Source organism: Antennarius striatus, chromosome 2 (assembly GCF_040054535.1).
Source record: "Antennarius striatus isolate MH-2024 chromosome 2, ASM4005453v1, whole genome shotgun sequence".
In the NCBI taxonomy this organism is placed as follows: Eukaryota; Metazoa; Chordata; class Actinopteri; order Lophiiformes; family Antennariidae; genus Antennarius; species Antennarius striatus.
Genome location: NC_090777.1, coordinates 11,857,955 through 11,885,764, shown reverse-complemented (window position 1 = coordinate 11,885,764; position 27,810 = coordinate 11,857,955). Strand labels below are relative to the sequence as shown.

At 41.6% G+C, this 27,810-nt stretch overlaps 1 protein-coding gene across 10 annotated transcripts; it reads right to left on the bottom strand.

Annotated features, from left to right (window-relative positions):
* Positions 1-201: 201 nt before the first annotated feature.
* On the bottom strand, positions 202-27,393 carry LOC137609206 (ral GTPase-activating protein subunit beta-like). 10 transcript variants are annotated; one of them, XM_068336070.1, is made up of 32 exons: positions 27,261-27,393; positions 26,160-26,380; positions 18,144-18,346; positions 17,318-17,484; positions 17,040-17,226; positions 16,724-16,855; positions 16,132-16,310; positions 15,495-15,563; positions 14,883-15,034; positions 14,522-14,753; positions 12,856-13,057; positions 12,597-12,764; positions 12,354-12,468; positions 12,048-12,195; positions 11,348-11,412; positions 11,123-11,267; positions 10,105-10,235; positions 9,057-9,239; positions 8,731-8,879; positions 7,254-7,441; positions 7,003-7,106; positions 6,712-6,867; positions 6,481-6,546; positions 5,841-6,050; positions 5,378-5,536; positions 5,043-5,211; positions 4,830-4,952; positions 4,590-4,726; positions 4,398-4,506; positions 4,171-4,249; positions 3,309-3,457; positions 202-2,851 (listed from the first exon to the last, which is right to left on the bottom strand). In XM_068336070.1, exons 2-32 carry the CDS (start codon positions 26,334-26,336, stop codon positions 2,658-2,660), a joined length of 4,647 nt encoding a protein of 1,548 aa, XP_068192171.1. In that variant the 5' UTR covers positions 26,337-26,380; positions 27,261-27,393; the 3' UTR covers positions 202-2,657. The 10 variants fall into 10 exon arrangements, with proteins under 10 accessions (XP_068192171.1, XP_068192181.1, XP_068192187.1 ...); XM_068336080.1 differs by having other exon boundaries at positions 6,712-6,864; XM_068336086.1 differs by having other exon boundaries at positions 10,105-10,226.
* Between the last annotated feature and the right edge of the window lie 417 nt (positions 27,394-27,810).

Sequence of the window (27,810 nt, the reverse complement as noted above, 5' to 3'; positions counted from 1 at the left end):
AATTTATTCTTCACCTTTAAACCTTTCTGAAACTTCAGCCAATTCATGATGCTAAATTCACAGAAAATACTCATTGTTAACACAAAAAAACACAAAACTCTTAACAAATTGGTAACAAATATTGTTGGTGCCGGCATCGCTCATGAAATGTAATATACTGGAATAAACGTTCAGAAAAGACGTCAGTTTAAAGAGATATTTGTAATTTATTTGTAATTTAACTTTTAAACATTAAATTAGCTCTAAGCTCCTACAATTACCCCTCAATTTGTTTAAAGCTAGTAAATCAAGCGGGTAGGCGCCCTCTGGTGGACACGAACGGCACTGAGCCTTTCTGCTTTACAAACAGTGGGTCTAGAACAGATCGTTTATTTGTTGTTTTACATAAAGCACGTCAACGAGCACCAGTACAGAAGTTTTTGCTAAAAGGCCGGAGCTGTCGGGTTTCAGTTACAGGATGTTGGCTTCTGCGCTGCGGGACAAGGCGACACACCCTGCGCTGCAGGCGGTTCCATCATCCGACGTCTTTCCCTCAAGTCAATCACCTTCGACTCCAGAAGCCTCTCTTTCCCTCTGAGCTGAAATTTCTCCTAACAGATCAACTGAAACTATATTCATCCTTTTGGTTTCAGCTAAAAAATAGTAGTTGTAATCTAAAACACAACCTGCGGAGAGTTTGGTTCTATTTCTATCCCTGACACGCTGAGATAAAACAGGTTAGAAGAGAGAGAAATTAAAATGTCAGTAATAGTTTTAATTTATGCATGTTACATTCAATACCCATTATGATCCTGTCACACATAACAGCATACATACATACAACTTTACTCCCAGTCTTAGACGAGGAAAACAACAGACAACTTGCAAAATGCCTTACACCATCATATATTTACAGCTCATCCTCTGCTTCTGTACATGGCAAATCCTTAAATATGATCTAACATCAGAGGAGTAACATACGATACAATGTATGACTGATTGTATGCAGTTTCTTTGAAGCATATTTAATGTATGCTTTCCTTCCAAAAAAGGCATGTGCACAAAGCACCGTCATAAAAAGTGAGTCACACAAGACATGACAGGTTAAAAACTACATGACTCTTCTTCATTCATATTTTCACAAGATAAAACTCTTCCTTCAACAGGGTTTTCTTTCAAAATGCACAAAAGTACAAAAAGACGTGAAAGATAACCAACGGGATTAGAAAATAAAGGAAAAATGTGCTCAGTGCATTAAGACTTTCCAATACAACAAAGGGAGTCGAGGTGTTGGCCCTGTTCCATCTCTGTGATAAATAAATTCACATTGTTAAAAACATTTGGAGGGACTGAATGAAAACCGGGTACAGTGAGTAAACAAAAAGTCAAACAAAGTGTGAAGGCAAAAAATGTTACTAAAATATGTAAAGGCAAACCTGAACCTCAAAACCATCCAATTCAAATATAATTGACAAGGTTAAATATTCTCTCTGGTTCCAGATTAATAATTTAAAAAAAAATTGCAACTTTGATCATCCAGAATGCCATTAGTATAGAATGTGTTTGCTACATTTAGTGTTTGGTCTTTGAATCAGCATAAATTTGATTATGAGCCCCTTTATAACTGTGCTGTGGTTCTGTTTGGTTAGACAGAGGCTTCAATGTCTTTGTGTTCGTTTCATTTTAGCCCAGCAAACATCAAGTGCAAACTCCAGGAGTTCTGTAACTATTCTCATCATCAGTAAACTCACACATTAACAACCATGAAGAGTAAACCAGTTCCGAGGTTCGGAAAAACGGAAATCTTCAGCACTGAATTATATTGAGATCCTCCTTTGTTTAAAGTGACACAATTCATCTTTCAACGCCATTCATGGAGTTTTTTGGGGGTCGTGCGTGACTCCCTGTCGTGTGACCAATTTCACTGGTTCACACACACACACACACACACACACACGCAAAATCCTATAGATTGTGTGGAAAATTTAAAAAAAAATTAAATATGAACAGTAATGTCTGCATGCTTGCTGTGTTGGTGGTTTTACACAGGGAAACAGAAAACAACTCTGCTTGATGTGATCAAATATTTGTCTCATCTCTTCCAGCCATCTAAGGCAGCAATCAGGTACTGAAGGTATTGAAGAAAACATATAGTTTACATGTTTTTATCCCGGGCAAAAATTAAACCACATATTTGCTTGACTAAAACAAAAACAGATATGTAGATCTGGATTTTGGACACATCTCTGTATTAATAAACCAAGATAAAATGAATTCAGGTCACGGGGCTCAAAGGAAAAACGTTTTACAGTTCAGAAAGGTCAACAGTGTAACTATTGTATTGCAGTTAATGACAAGCAGAAGCTCTTTTTTTGCCACTAAACATTAACAGAAATGAAAGACAGTCAATATTGAACTCCAGCCATTCAAATCGTCAATGGGTGCAACATAGAAATGTAGACTGTTTTCACCTTGGCGTGGTTTTTGACACTTTGCTCTCGAAGTCAAAGGCAGACAGTGTTGATATACGTATTTATATAAATAACAAAACAGAACAGTATAAATATAAAGATTCTGTGTGTGTACGCACGCACAGTCATAAATGGTGTATGAGTATAGGATATGAGTGTGTCTTGTGTGCGCTTGTGAGCCAGTGTTAGGACAAGACCGGGAGGGGGTTAGAGGTGAGGCTTTCCCTCCCCGACCTCGTGGAAGAGAGACGTGTAAAACTCCGGCTCCAGTTGCTTGTTGCGGTAACGCTGGACTATCTCAGTTATTTTCTGCTTCCGCCTGACGTGAGGCGGATTGTACAAGTCACTTTCCAGACGCTTCCGTCGGCACACGTTGATGACAGTTTGGCGCACCAGAAACCCTGGGGAGGGATACAAAAACAGGGGCTCATTAGGCCAAAACGGAGGCAGCGTACAGATGAATTTCAACATTTTAACTCCGTTAATAACAAGAAAAAGTGAAAGATTAAGAGTTATTTAGATTTCGGTCGTAAATACATTTTGGAACACCAAAATAACCTGAAAATAAAGCCTTAACAGATGAAATCTGCTAGCCTACAGTGACATTACATGACCTGAAACAGAATGAGACCTCTCGTTTAAGGTTACAAATCAGCATCAGAGGGAAATGCTTCCACTGGACTCTGCTATAACATAACATTTTTACAAACTTCAACTATGTTAAAAAGCCTGTATTTTAAAAAAGCAACCTTCAAATACACTTCCAATTGTCGATCGATCCCCATGGAAACCAAGCCATGCATTAAAACTTGCTTTTGCTGTTGATCTTAGGGGACAGGTAAATAAAGAATCTCTTACCGAGCGCTCTGCGGCTCACCACCATTCCATCCACCAGGGGAATCACCATCCCAAATTTACCCACAGCCCCATGAAGCCGAATCCTGAAGAGTCCCGTCTTCAGTGGGTGGATGAAAATCAGAGGGACATCCTTCTCAAGTAACCCTGACCTGCAGGAGAGGAAACACAAACAGGGGCTTCAAACAACGTGAAGACTCAAATAAATATAAAATAATATAAATATTGGCACAATGAAAGTACCTTATTTATAGATAATGACCCCAGTTAACCGTTTGACTTGACAAAACAGTCTGCACTTAAATAAAACACAACACATTCTTTGCCAAAAGTGCAAATGGCCCAATTCTATATAAAGAATGAGTCAATGTCTGACTCAATGTTTCCTCTGGGGCCATTTTCAGCATTAAAGTTGAAAATGAGGAAAGGTCAGTTTAGCACTTCTATAAAATGCCCCCCTTCTATTATCTTTCAGGAATATGAGAAATCAGTTGTGTTGTAAATGATCAGTTCTTTTCAAAAGCGTCCATTTGGTCAAACACAACCCATGAATGGTGATCAAGACTTTCGGTGTGACCTCAGTTTGTTTTTGTTGTTTTACAATCTTTGTGGAATTCATTCTGGCAACCATTGTCACAGCTCTGCTACATTTCCTCTCTCAGGCTGCTTTTGTACTTCCTGTTTTGCACCGTATGTGTTTATGCTCTCTTTGTTACCCTTTGTAATATCCTGAGTGTTTAACCCATGCTGATTTGCTGAATTGTTTTGTTTCTTTATTCATTTTTGTTCCTGACTGCAGCCAATTCATGAACCATGTGTTCTCCAGACATGCAGAGAAATGTTTTGAGAGTAAATCCTTAAATACCTGCAGGAAGTGCTGTTGCTCATGCTAGCTTCCAACCCCGTACTGGTTTCCGCCAAGAGATCAGTCAACGGGAAGTTCTCTAAAAAAACAAAAACAATGACACTGACTCAATGCACTGAAGAAAAAAAAAAAAGTTTTACAACCTCCTTTTAAGCCTGCAGATGCATTTTACTCTAAAAGACTATGTGGACCCTGACAAAAGCACACTATAGGGAGTATGTGCCTACCGATATCATCAAAACGCTCCACCCACACCACAAACACTTTTGTCTCAGGACCCAGTGCAGGGAAAGACTTTCCTGTTGACGACCTCTTCGTCTTCACCAAAGGACTTAGCTACGGAAACACAAAATCCAGCGTCTTTAAGGAAACACTCCATAAACAAGAAAACCTAAACAAATAGTGCATAGCCATGTTACCTTTTTGGCTGACTCCAAGTTTTCAGAGTGGTTGGGAAACAGTTCCAAAGTGAGATTGGGTTGCTTAAGTAAGGCAGGCATGAGATCTGCAGTGGTGTCTGCCTCCACCGTGGAGTCACTGTGCACCGATGACTCCTCTGGAAAACACAGAGCACATGGCAACGCTCTCAGGACAGATCCCTCTCCGATCCCTCACTGGGCTTTCATCATGTACCTACTCCTCAACTTATATTCACTGACCGGAGTTCTCTGTCAAGGATGGAACGACAAAGGCAATTTCTGTCAGAGCATCAGCATAGTACAAAACTTTCTTCTCCCCATTGAAGACTGAACCTCCTGTGTCTTCGGGAGTGGCTGCATCCTCTACAAACAGTCAAAAAAAGAAAAATCAACGCTGACAGCACGTGTACAGTCTTTCTCGGATCTAAAATAGTAATTCACTAAATCGTTAACCTGTTTGCTGTATGTCGTTGTTTTCTGAGCAAGAGTTAAGGGACCAGCTGGTGTCTAGGTGTCCTGTCCATCCTGGGTGTCGTCCCACATCCACAGGCCAGCCCAAGGATAGCAGGAACTCCAAAAAGTGGGGCTGGACACTGGAGAATGACTCCACATTCCTCAGGATCTGAACACCATATGAAGAAGAGCACATCCATTGCCATTCAAGAATTTTTACACACACATTGTAAAAGAAGCAAGTCAACCAATATCTATACATTTTAAAGCTGAATATAAACCAACTGTCTTTTATTCAAAACCAAATTTGTTCGAGTAATTATAGAGAAAAACACCTCAAGACTGCTTTTCTGTCCAGCCCTCACATAGAAAATAAAGACAGTATCAAACGGTCGGCAGGGAAGTAGATCCAGGTAGCTGATGTCATCAAAAAACCCCGGCAAGGAGGATTCCAAGCCAATCAGATGAGGAGGCAGACGACTGTTGTTGGGCTCCTGCCAATAAGAAATAGTATAAAGAAAGAAAAATATAACTGAAGAAATAATGAAATATACAACAATTCTAAATGGACAAAGATAATAATGACATGGTTGGAAATGTATGTCACCATACTACAAAAAAATCATTTTAATTACAATTATTGTTATTATTATTATTATTATTATTATTATTCATTTCACAAACTTAAATAGAATCACAATCCAGTTTTACCAGTTAAGTAACTGGAAGGCTTGGTTGTAATATTTACTAGTGGCACTTAATTTTTTTGCTGCTTCCATCCGACAGATCTCCACCAACCTTGAGTGCCTCCAGAGACAGGAAGCCAAAGTGAGAGAGGAAAAGGCGTGCAGTCTGGAACTCCTGTGAGGGTGGAGGGGGTTTGCAGTCTGTCTGTGGGTCAGGGAAATGTTTGGACTTCCAGATTTCCTCGCTGTGTCGCTCCAAGGCGCTCTCATAGTCTATCTGCTTGGTCATCAGAAGACGGAGCTTGTCATGCTGAACTTCCAGCTAGACAAGAAGAGAATTGGAGAGGCTGGGTCAGATGAATGGCCTTCAACTACCTAAACTCAGTACCGCCCGCAAAAGGGAATTCCCACAGTTCAAAATCCCTTTCCTTAGTTCAAGTGAAAAGAGTCGCAAGTGTATCTCTGCTTCAGACCCATAAGAAAAGGGTGAGTTCCAATTTCTTTAGGACGATAAAAGCCAATAAAACGTCTCTTCAATAAATCCGTTTTATCTCCAACTTAAGGTGGATTTTTTTCCCGTTCACTCTGTCAGAGACATGCTGGTCCACCGTGGTTTAAAAGCTACTACTAAACAAATGCTGTACTTGACAAGTGAAATTAAATAAAACAATCATCAGCCACCAAACCAGATGATTTGACCTTTTCCCTCCAAACAGACACCCTAGTGAAATTTCATCACTCCAACAACTCACGTGTGCGTTATCACTCATCAATGTATGTGTAGCTCTTGAATCATCCTGCCAGCCCATACAACACACCTGAGTTTGTATAATAACAATAACAACAAATAACATGAGTGATGTTTTAACTACATTGCTCTGTTGTAGCTTCTGCAATGAATCTAACATCCAGAGCAGAATCAACACGTTATCAGAAATCAGTTATAATGTGGATTCAAGATCAACAACGGAAGCAACTCTCACCTCTTTGTTGACGATATCATCCAGGTCAGGAATACTGACGTCAGCTTTGACCAAAGGAATCTTATCCACTTCTTCAGGAAAGGGCCTCTGCTTGACGTTGTACTTGATCCCCACTTCGTTATTGGGTGTTGGACGGCCCTCAGGAACAAACACCTGCTGTGGAAGGAGACCGGTGGACAGATAGGACACAGAGCTGTGTTATCAGCTCAATGATTGAGGGGTGACAGCAAAACATTTCTGAAATTATGTAGGAATAGCGTTGCTTTGCAGCACACTCAGGTGTGATCTCACCCTCTGATGGGCTCGAGCTCCCCTGGGCTGGTGGAAGAGCTGCATGGTCCAGGCATGTCTGCCGGCTGTCCCCCGGATCAGAACCGTCACCGATGGACTGGGGTCTGTGAGATCAACGATGAAAGGGATGTTGTGTTGTTTCACTGATTTTACTTTGTCTTAGCAGGTGAAACAGCGTCCACAACATGTTTACAATATGATACTCCCTCATGTTGTCCTGCTATTGTGTGAATGAATGTTTTATTACTGACTCTGCTCATTGCCCAGGGGTTGCTCCAGCATAGCGAGGATGACCGAGTTGTCCAGGACAAAGTAGCGGAAGTTGCTGGCTCCGGTGGCACTCAGTCTGGCATAGCGAATTAAGGTGTCTTCATTTAGCAGGCTGCAGGTGGAGGAAGTCCCACTGGGGGAGGGGAAGGCCCCCAACACCTGCATGATGCTGGAAAACACCACAGCAAATGCAGCAAGAACATTAATATGAAGAATCTAGGTCAGGAACAGCGTGACTAGGTCATTGTAGCAGCAAAAAATAGAACAATGTGACTCAACAACAAAGACTCAAACCCCAAAAAATAATGTGAATTGACTTTCAAATGTATAGCTAATAATATCTGATTGTTGAAAATAAGAAGGAAACTTTCAGGAGTTACTCAAACAGGTCACGCTAGTCTGAAAGTCTCTGGTGGGAGTGGCGTAAAAATATGCAGCAGTGATAATAACAGTGATAGTAGCAGTAAAAACAAGTCAGCACCACCCTGCACTGAAAGAGACTTCTGAAAGTTAAGCCACTCATTTGATTTCAATGTTTTTTCATTGCTATTTTCTGGAATAAAAGTTACCCGTACAAAAGTTATTTTCTGTTTATTTGTCATGGAGAACTGCATACCAGGCTGACCTTATGTCAGTTTGAAGACTGTTAAGCTTAAGATTCTCTTTAGTCTTAAACTGCTCTTTTCTACAATTAATTTTATTTTAATAACTTATGTAACAAAATTGTGAAACACAAGATCTGTAACTATGCTTGTAGATAAAAAGGAAGGAGTACAGTAATCCCTCGCGCAATCGCATATCCACATGCGTGACTTCACGTCATTGTGGATTTTTAGTGGGCAGTCACATGATACCGTACACACATTCTATTGGCTGACGGCATCCAGAAATGCACTCCATTCCTTAAGTCTCAGAATTCCGTGAGACACAAAAGTTTTTAAACATTCTATCAGAGTGTGGGAAAAGGTAATACAGATAAAAGCTGGTTAAATATCAATATGGGGAGCGTTCATAAATGTTTAAATTAACGTAAATAATAAAATAGTTCTTCACTATATCGCGGAATTCGTTATTCACGTGTGGTTCCTGGAATGCATTAACCACGAGTAACGAAGGCGCACTGTATTGTCATTATTTACCATCAAAAAGTCATTCCAATGAAAAAGATGATGGAATGATGATGTTTGGTATTAAATGCAAATGGTTAACAAAATAATTTGCATGCTGATATAAACAGGAGCTAAGGTGCAATATGCACAGATTAAAAACCCAACACCAATCCTTGTATTTACAGACATCACACCAGCAAATATGTGATGTTGATTTTAGCCTTTTCAGTACTTTTCCCTACAAAGCAGAGCATCTAGAGGTTTAAACTATAGATTTAGTTTAAACGATAACATGCACAAAAGAGCAATTTGAAAAATGTCAATATACTGTACTTCTACAGAGACTGACCAGGACAGAGTTGCCTCTGCAGCGTCCTTCACCCTCATTGAAGCTGGGTTGTGTTCCTTCTCTCCTTTATGACGGACTTCCTGTTCCTGTCGGGATTTGCTGCCGGAGATTCCCAGCTCTACAATCTCCAAAACTTCTACCAGGCAATCCTGATCCACAAATGGACAGAGGGCAGAATTTTAAAACAGGAGTGCAAATATTTTCTTCACATAACTGAAGCATGGAGTAAACTTTAACACTAACACATTCTGAATGAAAGAATGTCCTTAGGAGAAATTTACTGTATCCTTCTCAGAACAAGAAACATTCAAGAGAAATTAAAACACCTTCTTGTCCAACATGTCAGGGTGTTCAGTCAGCCACACACAGAGGAACTGGAAAGCAGCAACAATCATGGAGTGGAGGTCTCGAGACTGAAGGGGAGCCGGACGACTGCACTGGTACACAATGTACCCACAAATAGAGCTAACAGCACGTTTACGGTCTGCAGCGTCGACCCCCACCTTCACCTGGTCAACACATACGCAAAAAATACAGGAAATTGTATTAAATTATGACTTTGTTTCATGCGCTACTGAACAACCTATGTTCTGATGACTAGCTGACAGACTGTTTTACTATAAGCACAATTCCAAACTAGATATTTTGCGTCCAATGACAGAGATGTTCAGGCATCTGGCAAAAAACAATAATGTGAATAAAGTACCGGTAATATTAAAATCATTCATTTTTAAACATGAAAAAAAAAAAAAATCAGTCAGGGGGCGAACTGCAAAACACTGTTAGGGCTCAAAAAAGAATAGATCATGCATGTAAAATAAACTAGAAAACAATGATTTTTCAATCCTATTTAACCTTTACTTAAAACAGCGCAAATATATTTAATGTTCAAACTGAAAAACCTTTAAAAAAAGTTGGAAATTGGCCTTGGCTGAAGTATGGGCACGACAGAGAAAAATTCCAGTCGGTATTGTGTTGCTAATCTTGATGGAACTCCTTTCAGATGCATGTGGAAATTCCTGATACTGGAAACTTAAAAGTATCATCACTGCTGTTTGTGCACCATGTGTCTCCTTTGGGCCGGAGCTAGTCTGGTTATGTGGGAGAAGATTACTACGTCTTTTATAACAGGTTAGTTCAGGTCGTCTGTTGTTATGGTAACAGTCAGAGACAGTGGTCGATGGTCAGTAAACATGGTTTCTTGAATAAGGATTCTTGTAAACTTTCACAACAGCTGTGGCAAAAAATAACAGGTGGAATCAGCTTCTGGGAGCAACGCTGGTTTACTGGAATCCACACAACAGCCTCACCTTATCTTGACCCGCTACTGCAGAATGCAAAATGTTATATTCTGTAGTAATGTTGCCGCTTTACCTTGGCCAGCCCAGCCAGCAGCTCCAGGGCAGCCAGTGAAATGCTCATATCTTGCCTCCACTGGGAGTTGAGTCTCTGGGTGACCAGGTGGATGCTACGCACCAAAAGGCCTGCCGCCGTATCTGGAAGAGCTAAACCATATAACACCCCGAAATACCAAACACGCAAAGAATAGAGCAACTTCACTGAGGTACACTCAACAACAATACATCCTGGAGCCCAGTGAATAAATAAGTTTTAGTACTTAAAACGTGCATTGGAATAGAGTTTGGAGTTAGACACACAGTGACAAAAATATTTAAGCATGAAAAATGATCAAATTGCAAGAGCTGAGCAAGCTAAACTTGACATTGAGAGAAATTTCTATAGAGGATAGAAGTTTTCTAAACTTTGATGAACAAAAAAACTATATGTTGAAATAATTTGAATTGTGTGTGGCGTATGTGGAATCTAGCAGTACTTCCATTACGTATCAACAATAAAATGTGATTGTTATGTACCAGAGGGTCCCTGAGGAACCACTGGAACATCTCACTTGATTAACATACCTTTACTAAGTGCAGTGCTTAAATTAATATAAAAGTTGTGGTCAAACTTCAAGAAAATGGTCACAACAAATTTAACTGAAAAATCATGTCTAATACATCCATCTAGTGTGGCAATGCTCAGCCCTTTAAAAAGTAAATCTGTCAAATTCCTTCGATTGAGCAATATGGTTGCAATCAATCGACAGGGAAAGAATGAGTTCAGGTTCTCCACAGGAGCCAGAAACACAGCATCACAGCAAACAACTCTGGTTTTACCTACAAAGACATTTCACCCAGCGCTTTTTAACTCTGCATATCACCTTAACCACGTTAGCTACAAAGAACAAATGTGTTAATGTAATAAGGTAAGTGTTTTGATGGAACTTATAATACAGTCATGCTCCAAGAAGTCAGATATGCAAAGCTGAGACTGTGTGTTACTGCACAGAGCAGAAAGGTGTTGGCTGAAGGGGAGCAGCGTCGTGTCTTACCGTAATCTTTGAGGAGGGCCTGAGCAGGACGCTCCGAGTCGGGGCTGGTGGCCTCCGTGCTGCCCGCGCTGGTGTAACTAATGCCACTATTGGTACGGCTGTGACTTTGACTCCTCATAGTCACATGGCTCCCATCTATACTCCCCTTCAACCACAAAAACATGGTCTTGATATCCTCTTCATCACATGACTTTTATGATAATAGCACACTGATTTGAGCCTTACTGTTTCAGTTTGTGTTCCGATGGATTCCAACAGCGCTGAGTCTTGAACAATATTTAGCATTGCACCTGAAGTGGTATTAAAAACACTGATGTGAAATATAACCAAAACTGGCTTAGTTTAAAGCATCTAAAATACTAGAATAATAGTAATAATAGAACAGGGGTTTCAAACTCATTTTCACCGAGGGTCATATCAGCATAACAGCTGTAATCAAAGGGCCAGATGTAACTTATAAATGTAACAAAATATAACTCGGTGTAATGTAAAATAAATGTAACTACAATCTAATGTTAAATAGTTCTGAATATATTACTTATTCTAGTTACAAACATTACAGTTGCACAGAAAAAAAATGTGTTTGCTTGTTGCTCTCTAATAAGAAATTATCTTAATTTGTCAATGTATGAAAAAAACCCACATAACTCCATAAATCAAGGATCAAACTATCAAACTGAATAAAGAAAAATAACATAAAACACAAGTTAAGACAGTAACTTTGTTCAAAACATTTTTGTCAGATAAAAATGGGCTTAATTACTGCATTGTGGGAAATGTAGTTTCAGGTCAAAGCACACTTTTTTGGACACTGACCTTTAATGCCTCGTGGGCCACATAAAATGATGGGGTGGGCCACATTTGGCCCCCGGGCCTTGAGTTTGACACATGTGTAACAGAATAATAAAAATATAAAATGTGATACCCAAGATGAGCTGTGTGTTGGTGGGGTCAGTCTCTGTCTGCAGTGCTCCTATGAGGACATTAACAAGACGTAGCCTCAGAGACAGGAAGGACACAGGCTGGTCGTGAGGCCACCCGTCCTCCTCATTGAACTTTCCTTCCAACAGAACCTGAAGGAAAACAACAACATGGTAAAGACGAGTCAGACTCCATCTGAACTGGCTTTACACAATGGACAAGTTTCACAGAGGATTTCACACAAGCTATGAGAAAAAAGACTAAACAAAACCGACAGATTCCAAAATCAATGTGATCACAAAGCCGTTACCTCTGATTTGATGTTGCCAAAGTGATGTGGCAATGGAAGCATGGCGAGCAGGATATTGATGGAGGCTCTCCTCAGGTCAGTAGGATTTACATACATCTTGAATTTGGACAGCTCCCTGTGAAATTAAAATGTATCCCACACTATATTGTGGATCAACTGGCAAATATAAGATGCTAATTAGCATAATGTTAACCAGTCATTAATACTGATCACGTATCATTCAATAATCACTGCTGGGCTAACCTGTCTGGTACAATAGTTTCCAGGGCAGCTATGAAGTAGGGCACCACCACGTTGATGCCCTTCAGGTCAGTGCAGAAGAGAGACGAAGAGTTGAGGATGATAGAAGCAAGAACTGGTCTACAGATGAAATCGGAGATCTGGAGCCCTTGAATCAGGACCATGTAGAATCTGCAAAAAGAATAATACCAGTCTGAAACACTTGAAAATAACAAGACTGTTTGAATTAGAACAAATGGTTAATAAAGCTTCACTTAGTTACCTGGACAGGTAAACAGGCAGAATCTCTTCTCCGGTTTTTTTGCTACAGAAGATGCGGCAGACAGTCCCACAGGCCTCAGCTCTTCCAGCCTCGTAGCTCTCTGGGAACTCATTGGCATCGAACATGGGGTTGGACACCATGGAGTCAGTGGACATCTGGGACCCCTTCCTTCTCAGCTCTAGGCCAACCTGAGTAGCTATCGCTGTAAAGAGTTGGAAGAAGCGGAAGATGAAAGGAACTGTAATGTGGTAGTCAGTATTCATGCACGAGACAGGCAAACACTGACATCTATGTGTACACCACATTCAAATTAAACGTAGTAAAAGAAGCTAAAACACCCTACAGCAAACATTTAACCACTATCACAACAAGAGGGACCAAAGAGTTCAATGACTGCAAACACACACACACTGTTACACACACTGTCACATACCACTTATTAAAGGCATTCCAATGGGAATGCTGACACAAAGAGTTTGATAAAAAAAAGTTGTACTAATTTGCTGGCACAAAGCATGACCACGTGTAGTACGATCTAGTCAAATGTTTCAAGCTATAAGACCACAAAACAAAATCCCTGTGTCAGCTCCCTTGTTGTAGCAATTATATGGCCGTCACTCAAGCTACAGATCATTCACTTCATGCATTGAGGCACCAACCAATAGGAAGCAAAACTGACTGACAATAGAAAAGGAAAATACAAGAACAAAACATCAACTCTGAACTGAAGCGGGTCTGGAAATAAATAAAATAGTATTAGTGTGACCCAAAGGAAGAAGAAATGAGAACTTAAAAAAGTGGTGGCATCGCCGTTATCTGGCAACATTACGGTCGAGACAAATGGTCAGTTGGTGAAACCCATTCCATCACCTTTGGAGAAATGCCGAGACAACCCTGGTGAATGTTTATGTATGACAAGCAGTGGGAACAGAACACGATGGTGATAATGGTGATGATCATGTGGAACTTAACTAAAAAGCAGGAAGATTTGTCAAGAAACGCAAATCAAGAGAGGGAAAGAAAGGCTGCTGTTCCTACTTACAAGATTTATAAGAAAGGAGAATTTGGATAAAAGAGGCTGCAAGATAACAGAAATAGTGGAGAGAGACAAAATCAAAGCAGATCCCAGAGTTTGGGTTCAAATATCAGGCATGAGTAGTTTTGTTGTTTGTTTTTTTTCTCCTCAAATACATGACTGTTGACCATCACACCTCTTAACATTAATCACACAGGGTAGACACGTGCAGGACACTCAACCAATAAGCGAAGAACAAAGAACGAGCCAATGACAAGCCAAATTGTTTTCCAACACAAAGTATTTTATGAATGCTCACTGAAACCTCTAGTGAGAATTTTGCCAATAAAATTCACAAATGGTCATAGTCAAAGCGCGACTTTAGCCAGATTTAAAGAGTCTGCAGATGTAAATGGATTATAATCAGATGAAAATCTCATACCAGGCCACTTCTAACCAAGCCCTCCACACACAGAAAAGCACATTTCAAAAAATGGTGAAAAAAGGGATCTCCCTATGATATACAGTAAAAATTAACAAAAACACAGATAACACGAAAAAACACACTCTGACAACATGACAAACAGCGACAGAACACACACCTGCTCATGCAGAAATGAAACAACTACCAGCCGCCGCCTCGCTCCTTACCGGTCATGCTGGAGTCTCGGCTCAGCCCACTGTGGAGCTTACAGTGAACCAGAGCAGCATCAAAAAGCCACTGGCCAAACAGGTTGAGGATGCTGTTGACCTTCGGCCTCGCCGGAGCCGGCAGGGGGCGAGACTCCCAGCTGCTCTGGTTGGGGCTGGACAGAAGGGTCGGGGAGGACGAAGGCTGCTGCTGCTGCTGCTGGGAAGCTTTGGTTGTTTGACTACCACTGCTCTGCAGGGCAGGAGGGACAATGGTAACAGAATAGATTATAAATAAACTAGTCAGCAAAATGTCAAGTGTATAGAAGCGACACAAAGTCATCAACATTCAGCATTTATCCTTTATAATGCTTGAACTTACAGTTGAACTCTTGCTAGTGGTTTTTGTCACTACTGTGTGCCGTTGCTTGCGGCTATGAGGGGGAGTGGTGTTGGTGATGGAAGGGGGCGGGGACATGCTCATTCTGTTCACTGGGGTGGGCGGGGCACTGTCAGCTCGGGGACGAGATATACCTGCAGACAGGAACGAAGGCAAGATAAGCAGAGACCTGAGTGCTTTTCTCTCTACAGCAGAGGGTGAGTCAATATTTCCGATTATCAGCAGACGAGAAAAAACAATTTCCTCCTGTGATGTTTCCAGGGGACCAAAGGTTAACTGATTATTGTTAACTCGAATCATTTGAAGTGGTTTAGTCATTTCTACTGTTATAAGAGAAAGAATATGAAGAAGTCTGTGAGTTGATCATTGACAAATTTCATGACATTCACATGCAAGACAAAAGTTAGATACCAATCAGCAACAATTTATATCCATCATCTTGATTGACATCTTGTGACACCAACACACCCCTTAAATATCTGAGAAATATCATTTTGTTATGGCAAGACTAATCCCAAGTATTATTATCATCAACACCGATAAATAGACTCCATCATAACCAGTCTTATTTGACGTGCCAGCTGTTGTCTGTACCATGGTAAAGCAGCACTGGACAAAAAGAGAACGCCCTCTCTCGAACGTCTCTCTTTTCAACAGACACACCTACAGTGTAAAGAGAAAAATACACACCGACAAGTTTCTATTCAAACGTTGAAACAGATTGTTGACTGTCGTCCTCCATCTTAATTTCACTAATTCCCTTTATTACTAGTGTCCAAATAACAACTAAAAAGGAGCTAAACTGTGAAAACTAATTCTTGTTTGGAATCGTAGAAAACCACTGGAAAGGCTTTTGACTGCACGATCTACTCCTTTCACAGTGTACAAAAATCACTTTTACCAATTGCAAACCTGAAATGGATCACAGACACTGGCTGTTTTTAAATCTAACTGGTTTCCACTGTCCATTCTACAAACATTAAACTATAGTTAAAGCAAAACGAGCTGAATGTGATGTTACCTCAAAGGAGTTGTAACTGGCTAGAATATAGCAGCAGTTAAAGCAATGTGAGATGAGCAGTCATGTGCACACACTCTCTACTCTGTAATTCTACTCTTACTACTATGTTTAATCATTGTCACGCTGGCTTTGCAAATAAGTCACTCCTTGTTAACTGTTGCATAACACTTTTTTTTTTCACATTTTTATTTCACCTCAGCATATGCTCACCTAAGAAGGCATCCACCAGACAACTGACGCCCCTCATGGCCCTGAAGAAGATCTGGGGTAGCTGCTTCAAACATGGATGCAGCACCACTTCATGAGGGATACCGCTCGTGTTAAGAAACTGTTCCTGGAACTTTGGAGTGGTGCTCACTATTGCAGGGTTGCTCAGATCCACTGGGTTACTAAAAAATAAATTAAGAAAAATAAAAACAAATTCAAGAACTAAGCAAAAAGGTCACACATGCTTGGACAGAATCATTTCTGACATTTCATTTCATCAGTGAAATATTTGGACCCCACAACAAAAGAAAAAAAATGATGACTAAAATACGCGTTGGAGGAGTTTCAGCAGAAGACAGATACAAGAAAAGAAATAAAGAAAAAAATGATGAATGGCTGCATGAAATAAAAAACATTTTATGAACACAAACCAGCTACCAAATTAGTTAGGTATTTCCACAGTGTGGTACAAAGAATGGGGAAATGTTTGATAAGAGGCTGATATGAGGTAGTTACTCAGTTCCACCCTGCGCTACAACTTCTCTTAGAACAGCTCTCTTTCAGGTTTAAACCAGACAGCTGACGGTTTACGCACCTCAGCATGTGAAGAAATCGGTACCATGTCTGCGCCACACAGTCATTGTCCATTTCCAAAGGAATCAGGTTGGCATCTTCATCAGGAACCTTGAAGGGTGGGAAGGACGGTCCGTGGGTAGAGCGCAAAAGCCTGGATTTGAAACAGGAATGTATAAATTGAACTCAGAAGTGGACACAAATAATCCTATTATTTTCCTTATTCCCCTACAAGAACTAAGGCTGCTTAGATCAAACTTAAACAGGGAAATATAAGTCATGTGACACCCAATAGTAATTGAAAGACAAAGATTTCAGGATATGGAAGCCTGTCTGACCTCGAGGTCAGGGCACAGGCCACTCTGCTCCACTGCTCGACTACAGGGGGGTGGTGTCTCCAGTTGGCAAGCATCTCCCTTGCCGTCTTCCAATATGGTGGCGTGGGAAAGCAGCGAGCGCACGCCAGCAGCCACACCTCGAACAACACCGACATCAGCTTGTCAGCCAGTTTCTCTGCCACCCCAACTGAAGGGTTGAATATTCACAAATTACTGAAATTGGAAAGCTTCATTAATAAATACAGTGAAAAAGCTGTGCAGCAGAGGATGACATATACCTCCAACAGTGGGTGGGGCAAGTAATGTGTCATTGATGCGAAGCAGGAAGAGCAGCAATACCTCCCAGGTTTCCCTGACCATGGAAATAGACTCTCTTGCCAATTTCTGGACAGCAGTCAGAACTTGGTGGCAAAGCCTAATGTGGTTCAGACTGTGCTGTTCTGGTCTGAAAGGAAATGCAGTGTTTGAAATGAAGGGAGGGGAAAGAAATTAGATTAAGAAGCAATCAGTGAGAAAATGTAGAGATAAAAAAGAATTATCCTTTGACACGTGCAGCCTCACATGTACTAGAACCTTTCCTGCATGGGTTTACATGAATGAGAGCAGGTTGTGCAGCATTCTCACACCTTTTGACATTCCAACAAAACAACTTTAGTGACTTCATTTTGCTGATCCACTGAACGGTTGATGCAAACACCACTTTCTCTCTTCTTTCAAAATCTCACTCACTGAGTACCCCACCCTAATCATTTCTTTTCTTGCCTGAAAGACAAAAATAATTTATGCGTCTGTTTGAATGATTCTTTGAAGCTGCTCCAAATGTAATGGATTTTTTTTTTTTTTATAATTCTTCATCCACTCAGTCTCATGAAGAGTGGGCCATCAGTTTTTCTGCCATTCTACTTTGGGTGAAGGTTAGATCGTCCCTGACTGACCATCTTGTGACGAATTGAAATGGCCAAAACACAGAAATGTTCCTAAATGCAGCTCGGTAACACTGAAAAATCATGGTGCATACAACAGAATTCCTAGATACAGTACATTTTGTTTTAAAAGCCATATTTAAAGGGAGGCGGTGCTCATTTGTGATCATGTCTGACCAACCTCGGTACAAAGACATTGTAGAGATGTTTGAGGATAGTCTGGATGTACATATTGGGCTCCTTGACCACAGGCAGAGGCATTGAGTCTCGGGGCGACACCAGGGCCATCATCCAGTCTGTGTACACATCCACACACAGCTTGACAGTATCCCCCTCCAGGGGGAGAGTGAGGCCATAACACAACACCTCCATGGTCCACTTGACCTAGAAACCAAATCATTCTTGTTAATCTGAAGCAGAATGCTTTTAAAGTGTGAGTTACTGGCATACATTTCTCATGAGCATATTGCTGAGTCATGTGTCCACTGAACATGACAGACGATGACAACAGGAAAAGATGATTTACAAGTGTCATATTTTACAATACAACACTGTTGCTTTATGTTTATCACTACAATATAATGTGAGGAACCATAAGCAGTTTAGAACATCTATTTTAGTGTCTCATAAGAGCGAAGGCAAATGGTTAGGCAGATGATGGCGACAACGTTACATCACCTCCATCAGTCATGTTCCTTTCTGTAGTTTTACTGACTAAAAAAAACACAACTTTACACTTAAACACTGTTTTTCCATTGAAGACAGCAGTTGTGTTTTCTTGTCTATGATCCTCATTGAAGTCCTTTCAGTGTCAGTATTTGTCCTTGCACTGCTACACTGTGCCTTCTCATAAACCTCCATTATCTGTCAGACAGGGAAACATAAGTGTGGATCATGTGGATCAGTAATGGCACAACGATTTGTCCACGCTTGATCATCCCTCAGCATGAAGATCAGAAGCACAGAAGCACTGAGGCCTGATGCATGTATGAAATATTGCTGGAATTTTTTAGCACAACACAATCATTTCCTCTGATATCCCTTCCTGACACAGGCTGTCAAATCATTCATTGAGACTCCTGGCCAGCCCTGAGCATCCCTTGCCCCCAGTAGTCTGGGTTTTATCAGACTTCGTTTGGCAGCTGGTGAACATGGAGCTCAGACACAACAGGTTTTAAGAGTTGACAGGTTTTTCTAAGCAAATATAAACAGAATTCAACAAAAATATCTTGATTGAGACAGTAGGAAGAATCTAGGACATCCCATTTTAAACACACCATCCATTCATCTTCAAACCGCTTATTCGGGGCGGGGTTGCGGGGGCAACAGTCTCAGGAGAGATGCCCATACTTCCCTTCTCCCAAGAGACCTGTTCCAGCTCCTCCGTGGGGATCCCGAGGCGTTCCCAGACCAGCTGAGAGACACAGTCCCTCCAGCATGGGTCTTCACCAAGGTCTCCTACCGGTAGGACATGTCGGACACCTCCCCAGTGAGGTGTCCAGGAGGCATCCGGAACAGATGCCCAAGCCACTGCAGCTGGCTCCACTCAAGGCAGAGAAGCAGCGGCTCTACTCCAAACTCCTCCCTGGTGACTGAGCTCCTCACTCTCTCTGCAAGGGTGCGTCTAGCCACTCTAAGGAGGAAATTCATTTCATCCGCTGTTATCCAGGATCTTGTCCTTTCGGTCATGACCCAAAGCTCATGACCATAGGTGAGAGTATGAACGTAGATTGACAGGTAAATCGAGAGCTTCGTCTTACGACTCAGCTCTTTCATCACAACATACCTACACAGCGACCGCATCACGGCGGAAGCTGCACTGAATCCGTCCGTCAATCTCATGCTCCACCCTTCCCTCATTCGTGAACAAGACCCCAAGATACTTTAACTCCTCCACTTAGGGCAAAGACTCTTCACCGACCTGAAGAGGGCACACCACCCTTTTCCGTTCGAGAACCATGGCCTCAGATTGAGAGGTGCTGATTCTCATCTCACTTGTATCACACTCAGTTGCAAACCGTCCAAGTGCACGCTGAAGGTCCAGGTTTGATGAAGCCAACAGGACAACATCGCCCGCAAAAAGCAGAGATGAAATGCTTTGGTCCCCAAAGCGGACTCCCTCCACATTCTGGCTTCGCCTCGAAATTCTGTCCATAAAGATTATGAACCGAATAGGTGATAGACGGCGTCTCCGCCGAATTCCAACATGCACCAGGAACAGGTCTGACTTACTGCCGGCAATGCGAACCAAGCTCTGGCTTCAGTCATACAGGGACCGGACAGCCCTCAGCAAAGTGCCCCGAACCCCATACTCCCAAAGCACTCCCCACAAGATACCACGAGGCACATGATCGAATGCTTCCTCCAGATCCACAAAACACATGTAGATTGGTAGGCCAAACTCCCATGAACCCTCCAGCACTCGATGGAGAGTGTAGAGCTGGTCCAGTGTTCCACGATCGGGACAAAAACCACTTTGTTCCTCCTGAATCCGCAGTTCGACTATAGGTATAATCCTCGTCTCCATTACCCTGGAATAAACTTTCCCCGGGAGGCTGAGGAGTGTGATCCCCTAGTTAGAACACACCTTCCGGTCCCCCTTTTTGAAAAGAAGGACCACTGCCCCGGTCTGCCAATCCAGAGGTACTGTCCCTGACTGTCATGCGATGACAGAGACGTGTCAACCGTTACAGTCCCTGCACATCAACACTGTAACGGTTTATCTGAGGTACTCCTGGTGCTTTGCCACCAAGGAGTTTGGCAACCACCTCAGTGACATCAGCTTGGGTGATGGATGAGTCCACCTTCAAGACCTCAGACTCTGCTTCCTCTGTGTAAGACATGGTAGCGGGACTGTGGAGATCCTCGAAGTATTCTTTCCACCGCCCGACAATATCCTCAGTCGAGGTCAGCAGCTCTCTGCCTCTGCTGTAAACAATGTTGGCTGTGCACCGCTTTACCGAATGGTTTGCCTGAATTTCTTCGAGGCTGACCAATAGTCCTCCTCCATGGCCTACCCGAACTCCTCCCAGACCTGAGTTTTTGCCTCCGCGACTATTCGAGCTGCAGTACGCCTGGCCTGCCTGTACCTGTAAGGTGCCTCAGGAGTCCCACAACTTAACAAGATTTGATAGGACTACTTCTTCAGCTGGAAGGCGACCCTTACTTCTGGCGTCCACCACGGGAGTTTCGGAGTTCCCGCCGCAACAGGCACCAGACTTTGCGACCACAGCTACGAGCAGCCGCTTTGACAATTGAGGCAGATCCAAGCAGATCCAGATCGGTTGACAGCTCTGCCCCTCTCTTCACCCAAGTGTCTAACACATGCGGTCGGAGGTCTGATGTTACGCCTAGGGTGTCCTGGTGCCATGTGCACTGCTCGTTTCACACACTGCAGTGACAGTGAGGAGTTAGTTAGACCCTCCAGAGCAAGCAGAAGCTGTAGCTTATGCTTGGAAAGTCCTGTTGGGTTTCTCTGTCTGTTAAAGAGTTTGAAATGTCTGCTGATGTGATTAAGCACTATACAAATAAAGGTTGATTATCACAAAGCCTCTGAAAAAGATGCAAAAGTTGGAGAAAAACCAAGTGACAATGAGTGCTTTCTTGCATAAACAGTTATGTTATTAATAAAAACATTAAAATTGTTTTAGTTTTTATATTGTACTATTGGCAAAGTTCAATCTTTTAATACGCTTCTACTTTATACTCATTACTTTTCAGATGCATAAACGTCATGCTGGGATGCACAAATTTTTCTTGAAGCGCATCCCTGGGATGCACTACTTTTTTGAGGTGAAATTAACTCTGAGAAAGCATGTGTAAAATTTTACTGAAATAGAGCAACAGGTTCTGAGGCGATGTAGAGAGACGATACTCCATTACATATGGATGTACAAACCAGGGTTACTCAATATGCCTCACTTTGTGGCGCCATAAAAAAACAGCTATTTACATTCACAATACAAGCTAACATACACATCCACATAATCATGATAATTTTTTTTCTAAACAGAGGGGTAATTCAACTAGTAGCACTGAGTCTTTGCTGTGTTCCAGGACTAACCCTGCAGCAAAGACAGGAGACCTAATCTTTACACTGCAGTTATGCCTTCATGTGCTAGACTAGCTGCACCACAGACACCACTCAGTGAAAACCAGAATAAAGCCCACTGGGTTTTGCCTAATGGTGCTTATATGGACTTAGAGCCTGAGAAGGAAAATGACTCTGGCCTCACAACTGAAAATTTACTTCACTTTGTTCATTGTCCCTACAGCTGGTAAATTATGGTCAATACGGTCTGCACACATACTATCATCCTCACAGTGACAGTCACTTCAACATAAAATAATTTTAGTCACCAGAACTAGAAGGAAACTGGGATTAAAGATTAAGGGAATGATAAACAAAGCCATATAGAAAGAGGTCCTTGAGGAAATCATGTTCCACAGCGCATATACCCTCATTACACACAACATTAATCAACACATCCCTGGTCTTCATCTCCAGCAGCCTGTGTACAAACATGATGAACGTAAACGCTTCAAGTGCAGCTACAGCAGTTACGTGTATTGAATTAAAGAAAGCATAAATCATCATCAGGCTGAGCAATGTGACAACAATATAATTATCCATTTATTTTTCTGATATCAGAACATTTATTATGATTTATGCCAGTTTGGGCCATCGCTCTGACCATATTTTTGTTCCACATACAAGTAAATTCTGAGATATGAGCCGTACTTCGGGACCGCATTAACCACTTTTAGTTAGCGGATGGATACAACATCAGCTGAGATTGGCTCTCATTCTCTTTCAAGGAGTAAACATGTAGCTCCTGTGTGCTTGTGCCTTTTGGATTTTTTCACGTTATCATTGTTTAAATAACTTATATATAATTACAGTATTTTCCACACTATAAGGCGCACTGGACTATAAGGCACACCCTTAATAATGTTTTATAATTTATTCCATATACAAGGCGCACCGGATTATAAGGGTCACACAATAAAAAATAAAATGTATTTGATAAACTGCAGCTGCTGTAGTTGCGCAATCCGTCCACTTGATAGAGTCGCGCTGCTCAGGCAGTCATGATTGCATTCATGACTGCCTAGTACCTTTGAATGGCCCCTATTGTTATGTCAATAAGCCATTCTGAGCCTCAAGGAAACCTGAGGCCTGTACCATAAAGCTTGATGAAATCTTCCTCTTACTTATCTGGCTTCACTTACCGAGACATCCGCCCTCCGGATTTTTCGGTACCATAAAGTCAGCTATCAACTCACTAATTCAATTCAGGCATGTTCACTCTAGATCTGTGAGCACTCACATAAAAAGGGCAGAGGTTGCTGCATGCGACCAATCGCAAACATGCAACAAACCGGGCCGAGCCGCATATTTCACAATGGAGGAGCAAACAATAATAATTAATAAACACAAGCAATACAAATCAATAATCCAGGCAAAAAGCAACACAGTTGCAGCTGTCAAACGGCGCCAGGATCGCTGGCACAAAATCGCTGACTGTGTCAGTGCGGAAGTTAGTGCCATTATAATATTACTTCCCCACTATGACTGCACTTGTATATCTGACTACAGTAACATTTGTGTGTTCCATAAATGTGTGTACGACATTTTTCGTTATGGCATGTGATTGTAGCCCCCGCGACTTTATGAATGGCTCTACATACTGTGTTCTTTCGAGGTTTTCGGCATCGCCAACAGAATACATAAAAGTACCTATGAATGAATCAATCAATCCATGATTTACTTAAACAAATAATTCATTAATGGCATTTCATCTGTGGATTGCTTGTAACCCATCCAACGAGGGATTTAAGGACGTCATAATAATTACGAACATCACTAAGAAATATATTAACTGTGGCAAAGAACCACAGTGCAAAGCACAATGTCTGTGGGACTGTCAGCGCGTGGTTGCGGTGCGTTACATTACAGATGTAAGGCTCCAGCAGCTGACAGATGTAATGTAACCCCTCTCCCCAAAACCTGTACCTTTCGTACAGTTCAGGCAATTCGAACAGATTACAGCGATCTCTAAATATTCTCCCTGCCTGAGCGCTGTTCGCACAAGCTGTGCACCAAGATCCACCGGGTTCTCATAAAACAGACAGCCCATTTTCCAAGAGAATTGATTAGTCAGTAGGTGGGGCTGTTATACCCGCTGAGCTCTGATTGGTCAGTAGGTGGGGCTGTTATACCTGCTGAGCTCTTATCCTGAACTTATCCTACTCCGGAGCAGGTTAGGTCTTCAGCATAGGTTACCGTGACAACGTAGCCCGATAGGAAGTCAGCCACCTTTATGGTACCAAAAAGCCAGGGTTAAGCCTGAAGTTATCTCGCTAAGCCGTAATCCAGCTTTATGGTACCGACCTCTGATCACATTGCCATCTTAGAAAGAGGTCAACACGCATATTAAAAAACCTGACATTAAAAACTGGTTAACTTCATTACGAGTGCACTCAGTTCGAACAGAGCGGATTATTTCCTGATCTGAAGTTCGAAGCAGATATTTAAACTCCGATGTTCGTCTTCGTTTATTAATTAAATATTGATTCGATCGATCGGTAGTCCAGTCGGAGGTGAGGTGCAGCTATTTGCTGCTGTGTGTCCTAAACAATTGTTTAACTAGTTTTTAATGTCAGGCTGCTAATTTACTGGAAAATGTGACGCTGTTTTACTCATAGAACACTTTTAACGTCGGTATCTCACAGCCGTGAATATCACAGTACGTCGCTGCAGACAGAATACACAAGTCTGAATGCGGCCCTCCGCCGCCAGCCCAGAGCTATCAACTACATTTGCAAATCTATGCAACACAACAGAAATGCAGTGACTCCAAATTACAGCACAATGGCATTTTTAAAACCAATTAAGTTTAAAGTGGGTTATTTCCGACACTACATATACACTGGTGTGAATGGTGAAATAATGAGATCAGTCAGTCAGTCAGTCAAACTTTATTAATAGAGTTGTTAAAAGTTCCTTATGTTTTGCTACGTAATCACCGGTGCTCCTACAGTCTGCTCTACCGTCTGAGAGCAGCTCAGTCAGAGCTGGGACTTCGGTGACGCCCCTTGACTACCATTGTTAGGGGGCGTAGGCCCGAGTGCCTTGTGAGGGTGCTCCTCTGGTGGCGGAGTGCGGAATGACTGCCGGCTTTTTTTCAGCGATCATGTTTTTAACCAATATTAATATGAATATTAATCCATATACAAGGCGCATGGGATTATAAGGCGCACTACGGGTTTATGAGAAAATTTTAGGCTTTTAGGTGCGCCTTATAGTGCGGAAAAATACTGTAATTATGCACAGGTAAAGTATACATGTCTTTGGTTGATAACAAATATGTAGAGGTTTGGGGTTTCTTTAAAACGCTGGAACATATTAAAATGATTAGTTAATTTTAATGATGAAATGCTGATTGACTTACTAACTCGTATCTCGAAGTATTGCGCGCGTGCGTGTGTGCATGCATATTATATACAGGTATATATAACTATAATATTGTAAGGGTAAACCTGCAGAGAACACATCCCTATAGGTTACAGTCATCTACCCTCAACTCTCACTCCTGCTGTTCCTTTCATCTCTTCAGCTGAAAAAGGGGATGACATCAAGCTCCGTTTTTGTATGTCTGTATGTAAAACAGGTGATTTTGATTCTGGGTTATTCAGCAGTACAACATATGGTGAATACAACACGAGTAACACGAGATGCTGTTCCTATAAGATGATTACTGATCATGTCACAAACAATTATTATGCAGAGAAACATAATTACAGCGTTGAAACTAAGCCTTACATGTATGCAAAAAAAGGATTGGTGACATCCAAGGAACAGCACAAATAGCTTATCTTCAGAAGAAGAGATCAGATCCCTTTTCTACATCCAAAAACATATTAACATTTTTATCTATACTGAATATCTATTGCATGATCAGTAACATGTCAAAGATAACCTTTACATGTAATCTTGTAACTGGTGTTGTCTATGGTGCATCGTTTTTTAAAATGAGTGACATCAAACCTGCTTACAATCTTAGGGTATTATGTTTTAAAGTCAATGGACTCTCAAGAGCTTGGAAGATGGAGCTGTTAATTGTTTGACATCAAAAGAATTAAAGATTGTTATACACTGCATACTGCAACAGAGCAGAAAGTGAAATTTTCTCACCTCTTTGTCTGTCTTGAGGATGTTCTCTGTGGCGACGGGGCTTACAGCTGTTCCCAAAGGCTTGACCACGGCATTGGCCACCTCTGTGCCCACATTTGTGGGGTAGGTGTGCAGCACACTGAGGTGGCCCTGGTCACTCTGCACCACCAACTGCAGGGAGCGCCACTCGGAGTACATGCTGCTGCTTTCTACTACACTCTACTCACACCTCCTACCTCCACCTGCACATACACATACAAAAACCCAAAAGTCAAGAGAAATATGGCAAGTTGATGTGACAAGGCTACTCTGCTAATATCTGGAGGCAACCTTGGCAACCCTTGTCCTCTTAGATCTAGGTGTGAATGTGTAATCCTCCTCACAGAGAAACTCCGACTATTTCGAAAACATTACTTGATATATTGCTGGTTAGCACTCGCCTTAGTTATCTTGATAAACAGCAGGAACATTTGTTGGATAATCCATTAATAAAACACGTTGTATCTAAATTGGAACTATCATCTGATGCGTTCAATCCAGAGCAAGAGGCAAATCGTCAAACAGGAAACGGCACATATATATTATAAACTCTACGTTCTCTCCTTTCATCAATTGTAGGTTGTAAATTGTATCAGGGGTAGCATTATACAGTCTAGGCTTTTCTATAGTCTTTAGGAACTAGCTTTAAAATCTTTTGCACTTTAATTAAGTATAGGAATGTAACGAGTAGTCATTCGCATCCTACACCTGCACAAGTAACGTCGCAACCAGGAAACGGTTCTAAAAAATGATTAGCTTGCTAACGTTAGCTAGCACCGACATCAAAACATCTTCTTAATCCTACCGATGACATTATCTTATATTCGGTGATGTGCAATAAGACCGCAGCCCTGTATAAGATAATGCACAGGTGTTCAGTGAATTACTGCCAATTCTGTGTGCTAACAAGTCGGCCAGCTTAAACTACGTTGTAGTTCACACGACGATGCTAGCTACCTGAGCTAGTGTTAGCCCCAGTTCGCTGATATTAGCTGAGCTGGCTGTCATTTTCGCTAGCTATCTAACTTTGCAAAGACGTCAACATTCTTTCGCCAACTTAGAGTCCAAGTGTTTTGCAATTACCTGCACCAAATGGAAATGTTATCATAACAGTGCACGGAAACTCTCAGTATTTGCTTTCTGTTTCCTGGTCTATACCATAAAAGCCTCCATCTTCGCAATGTCAAGATCTCTTGGCAGCTTCACGGGCTAACGGGGAAGCAGGATTCGTAGATTAGCGCCTCCTCCTGTGTTGGGACAGGAACTGTATCAGATCCCATGTGTCCTTCAGGTGCTGCTGGGAAATTCTAACTCCAAACACTCCTTCGTCCAGTGAGGTGACCTGGTCTGCCTTTAACCACCCATTGTGACTGAATGATTGATTTTTACAAATCAAAAATGTATAATTATCTTCTGGTCTTTCACAGATTTGCCAGTTTTGAAAAAAATTTGCTCAAGTAATAATAAAAGTCAAAGGAAATACGAAGTCATCGGAAATTAGATGTGCAAATGTGTTGATTCATGACAGATTGAGTTGAACAATTAAACAAGATGACTGATTTTTTCATTTCAAATGTCCAAAACGAATAATCCATAAATAAAAAAATAAAATGATCACCTGTGTTATGACCTG

What these genes read in the sequence shown, in the direction of transcription:
- LOC137609206 (XM_068336070.1), bottom strand. Translation starts at nt 26,336, where the DNA reads ATGTACTCCGAGTGGCGCTCCCTGCAGTTGGTGGTGCAGAGTGACCAG. An exon ending in TACAATGTCTTTGTACCGAG is followed by an intron (nt 17,485 to 18,143) that starts GTTGGTCAGACA and finishes ATTTCCTTTCAG; the next exon opens with ACCAGAACAGCACAGTCTGA. An exon ending in TGCCCCACCCACTGTTGGAG is followed by an intron (nt 17,227 to 17,317) that starts GTATATGTCATC and finishes TCAACCCTTCAG; the next exon opens with TTGGGGTGGCAGAGAAACTG.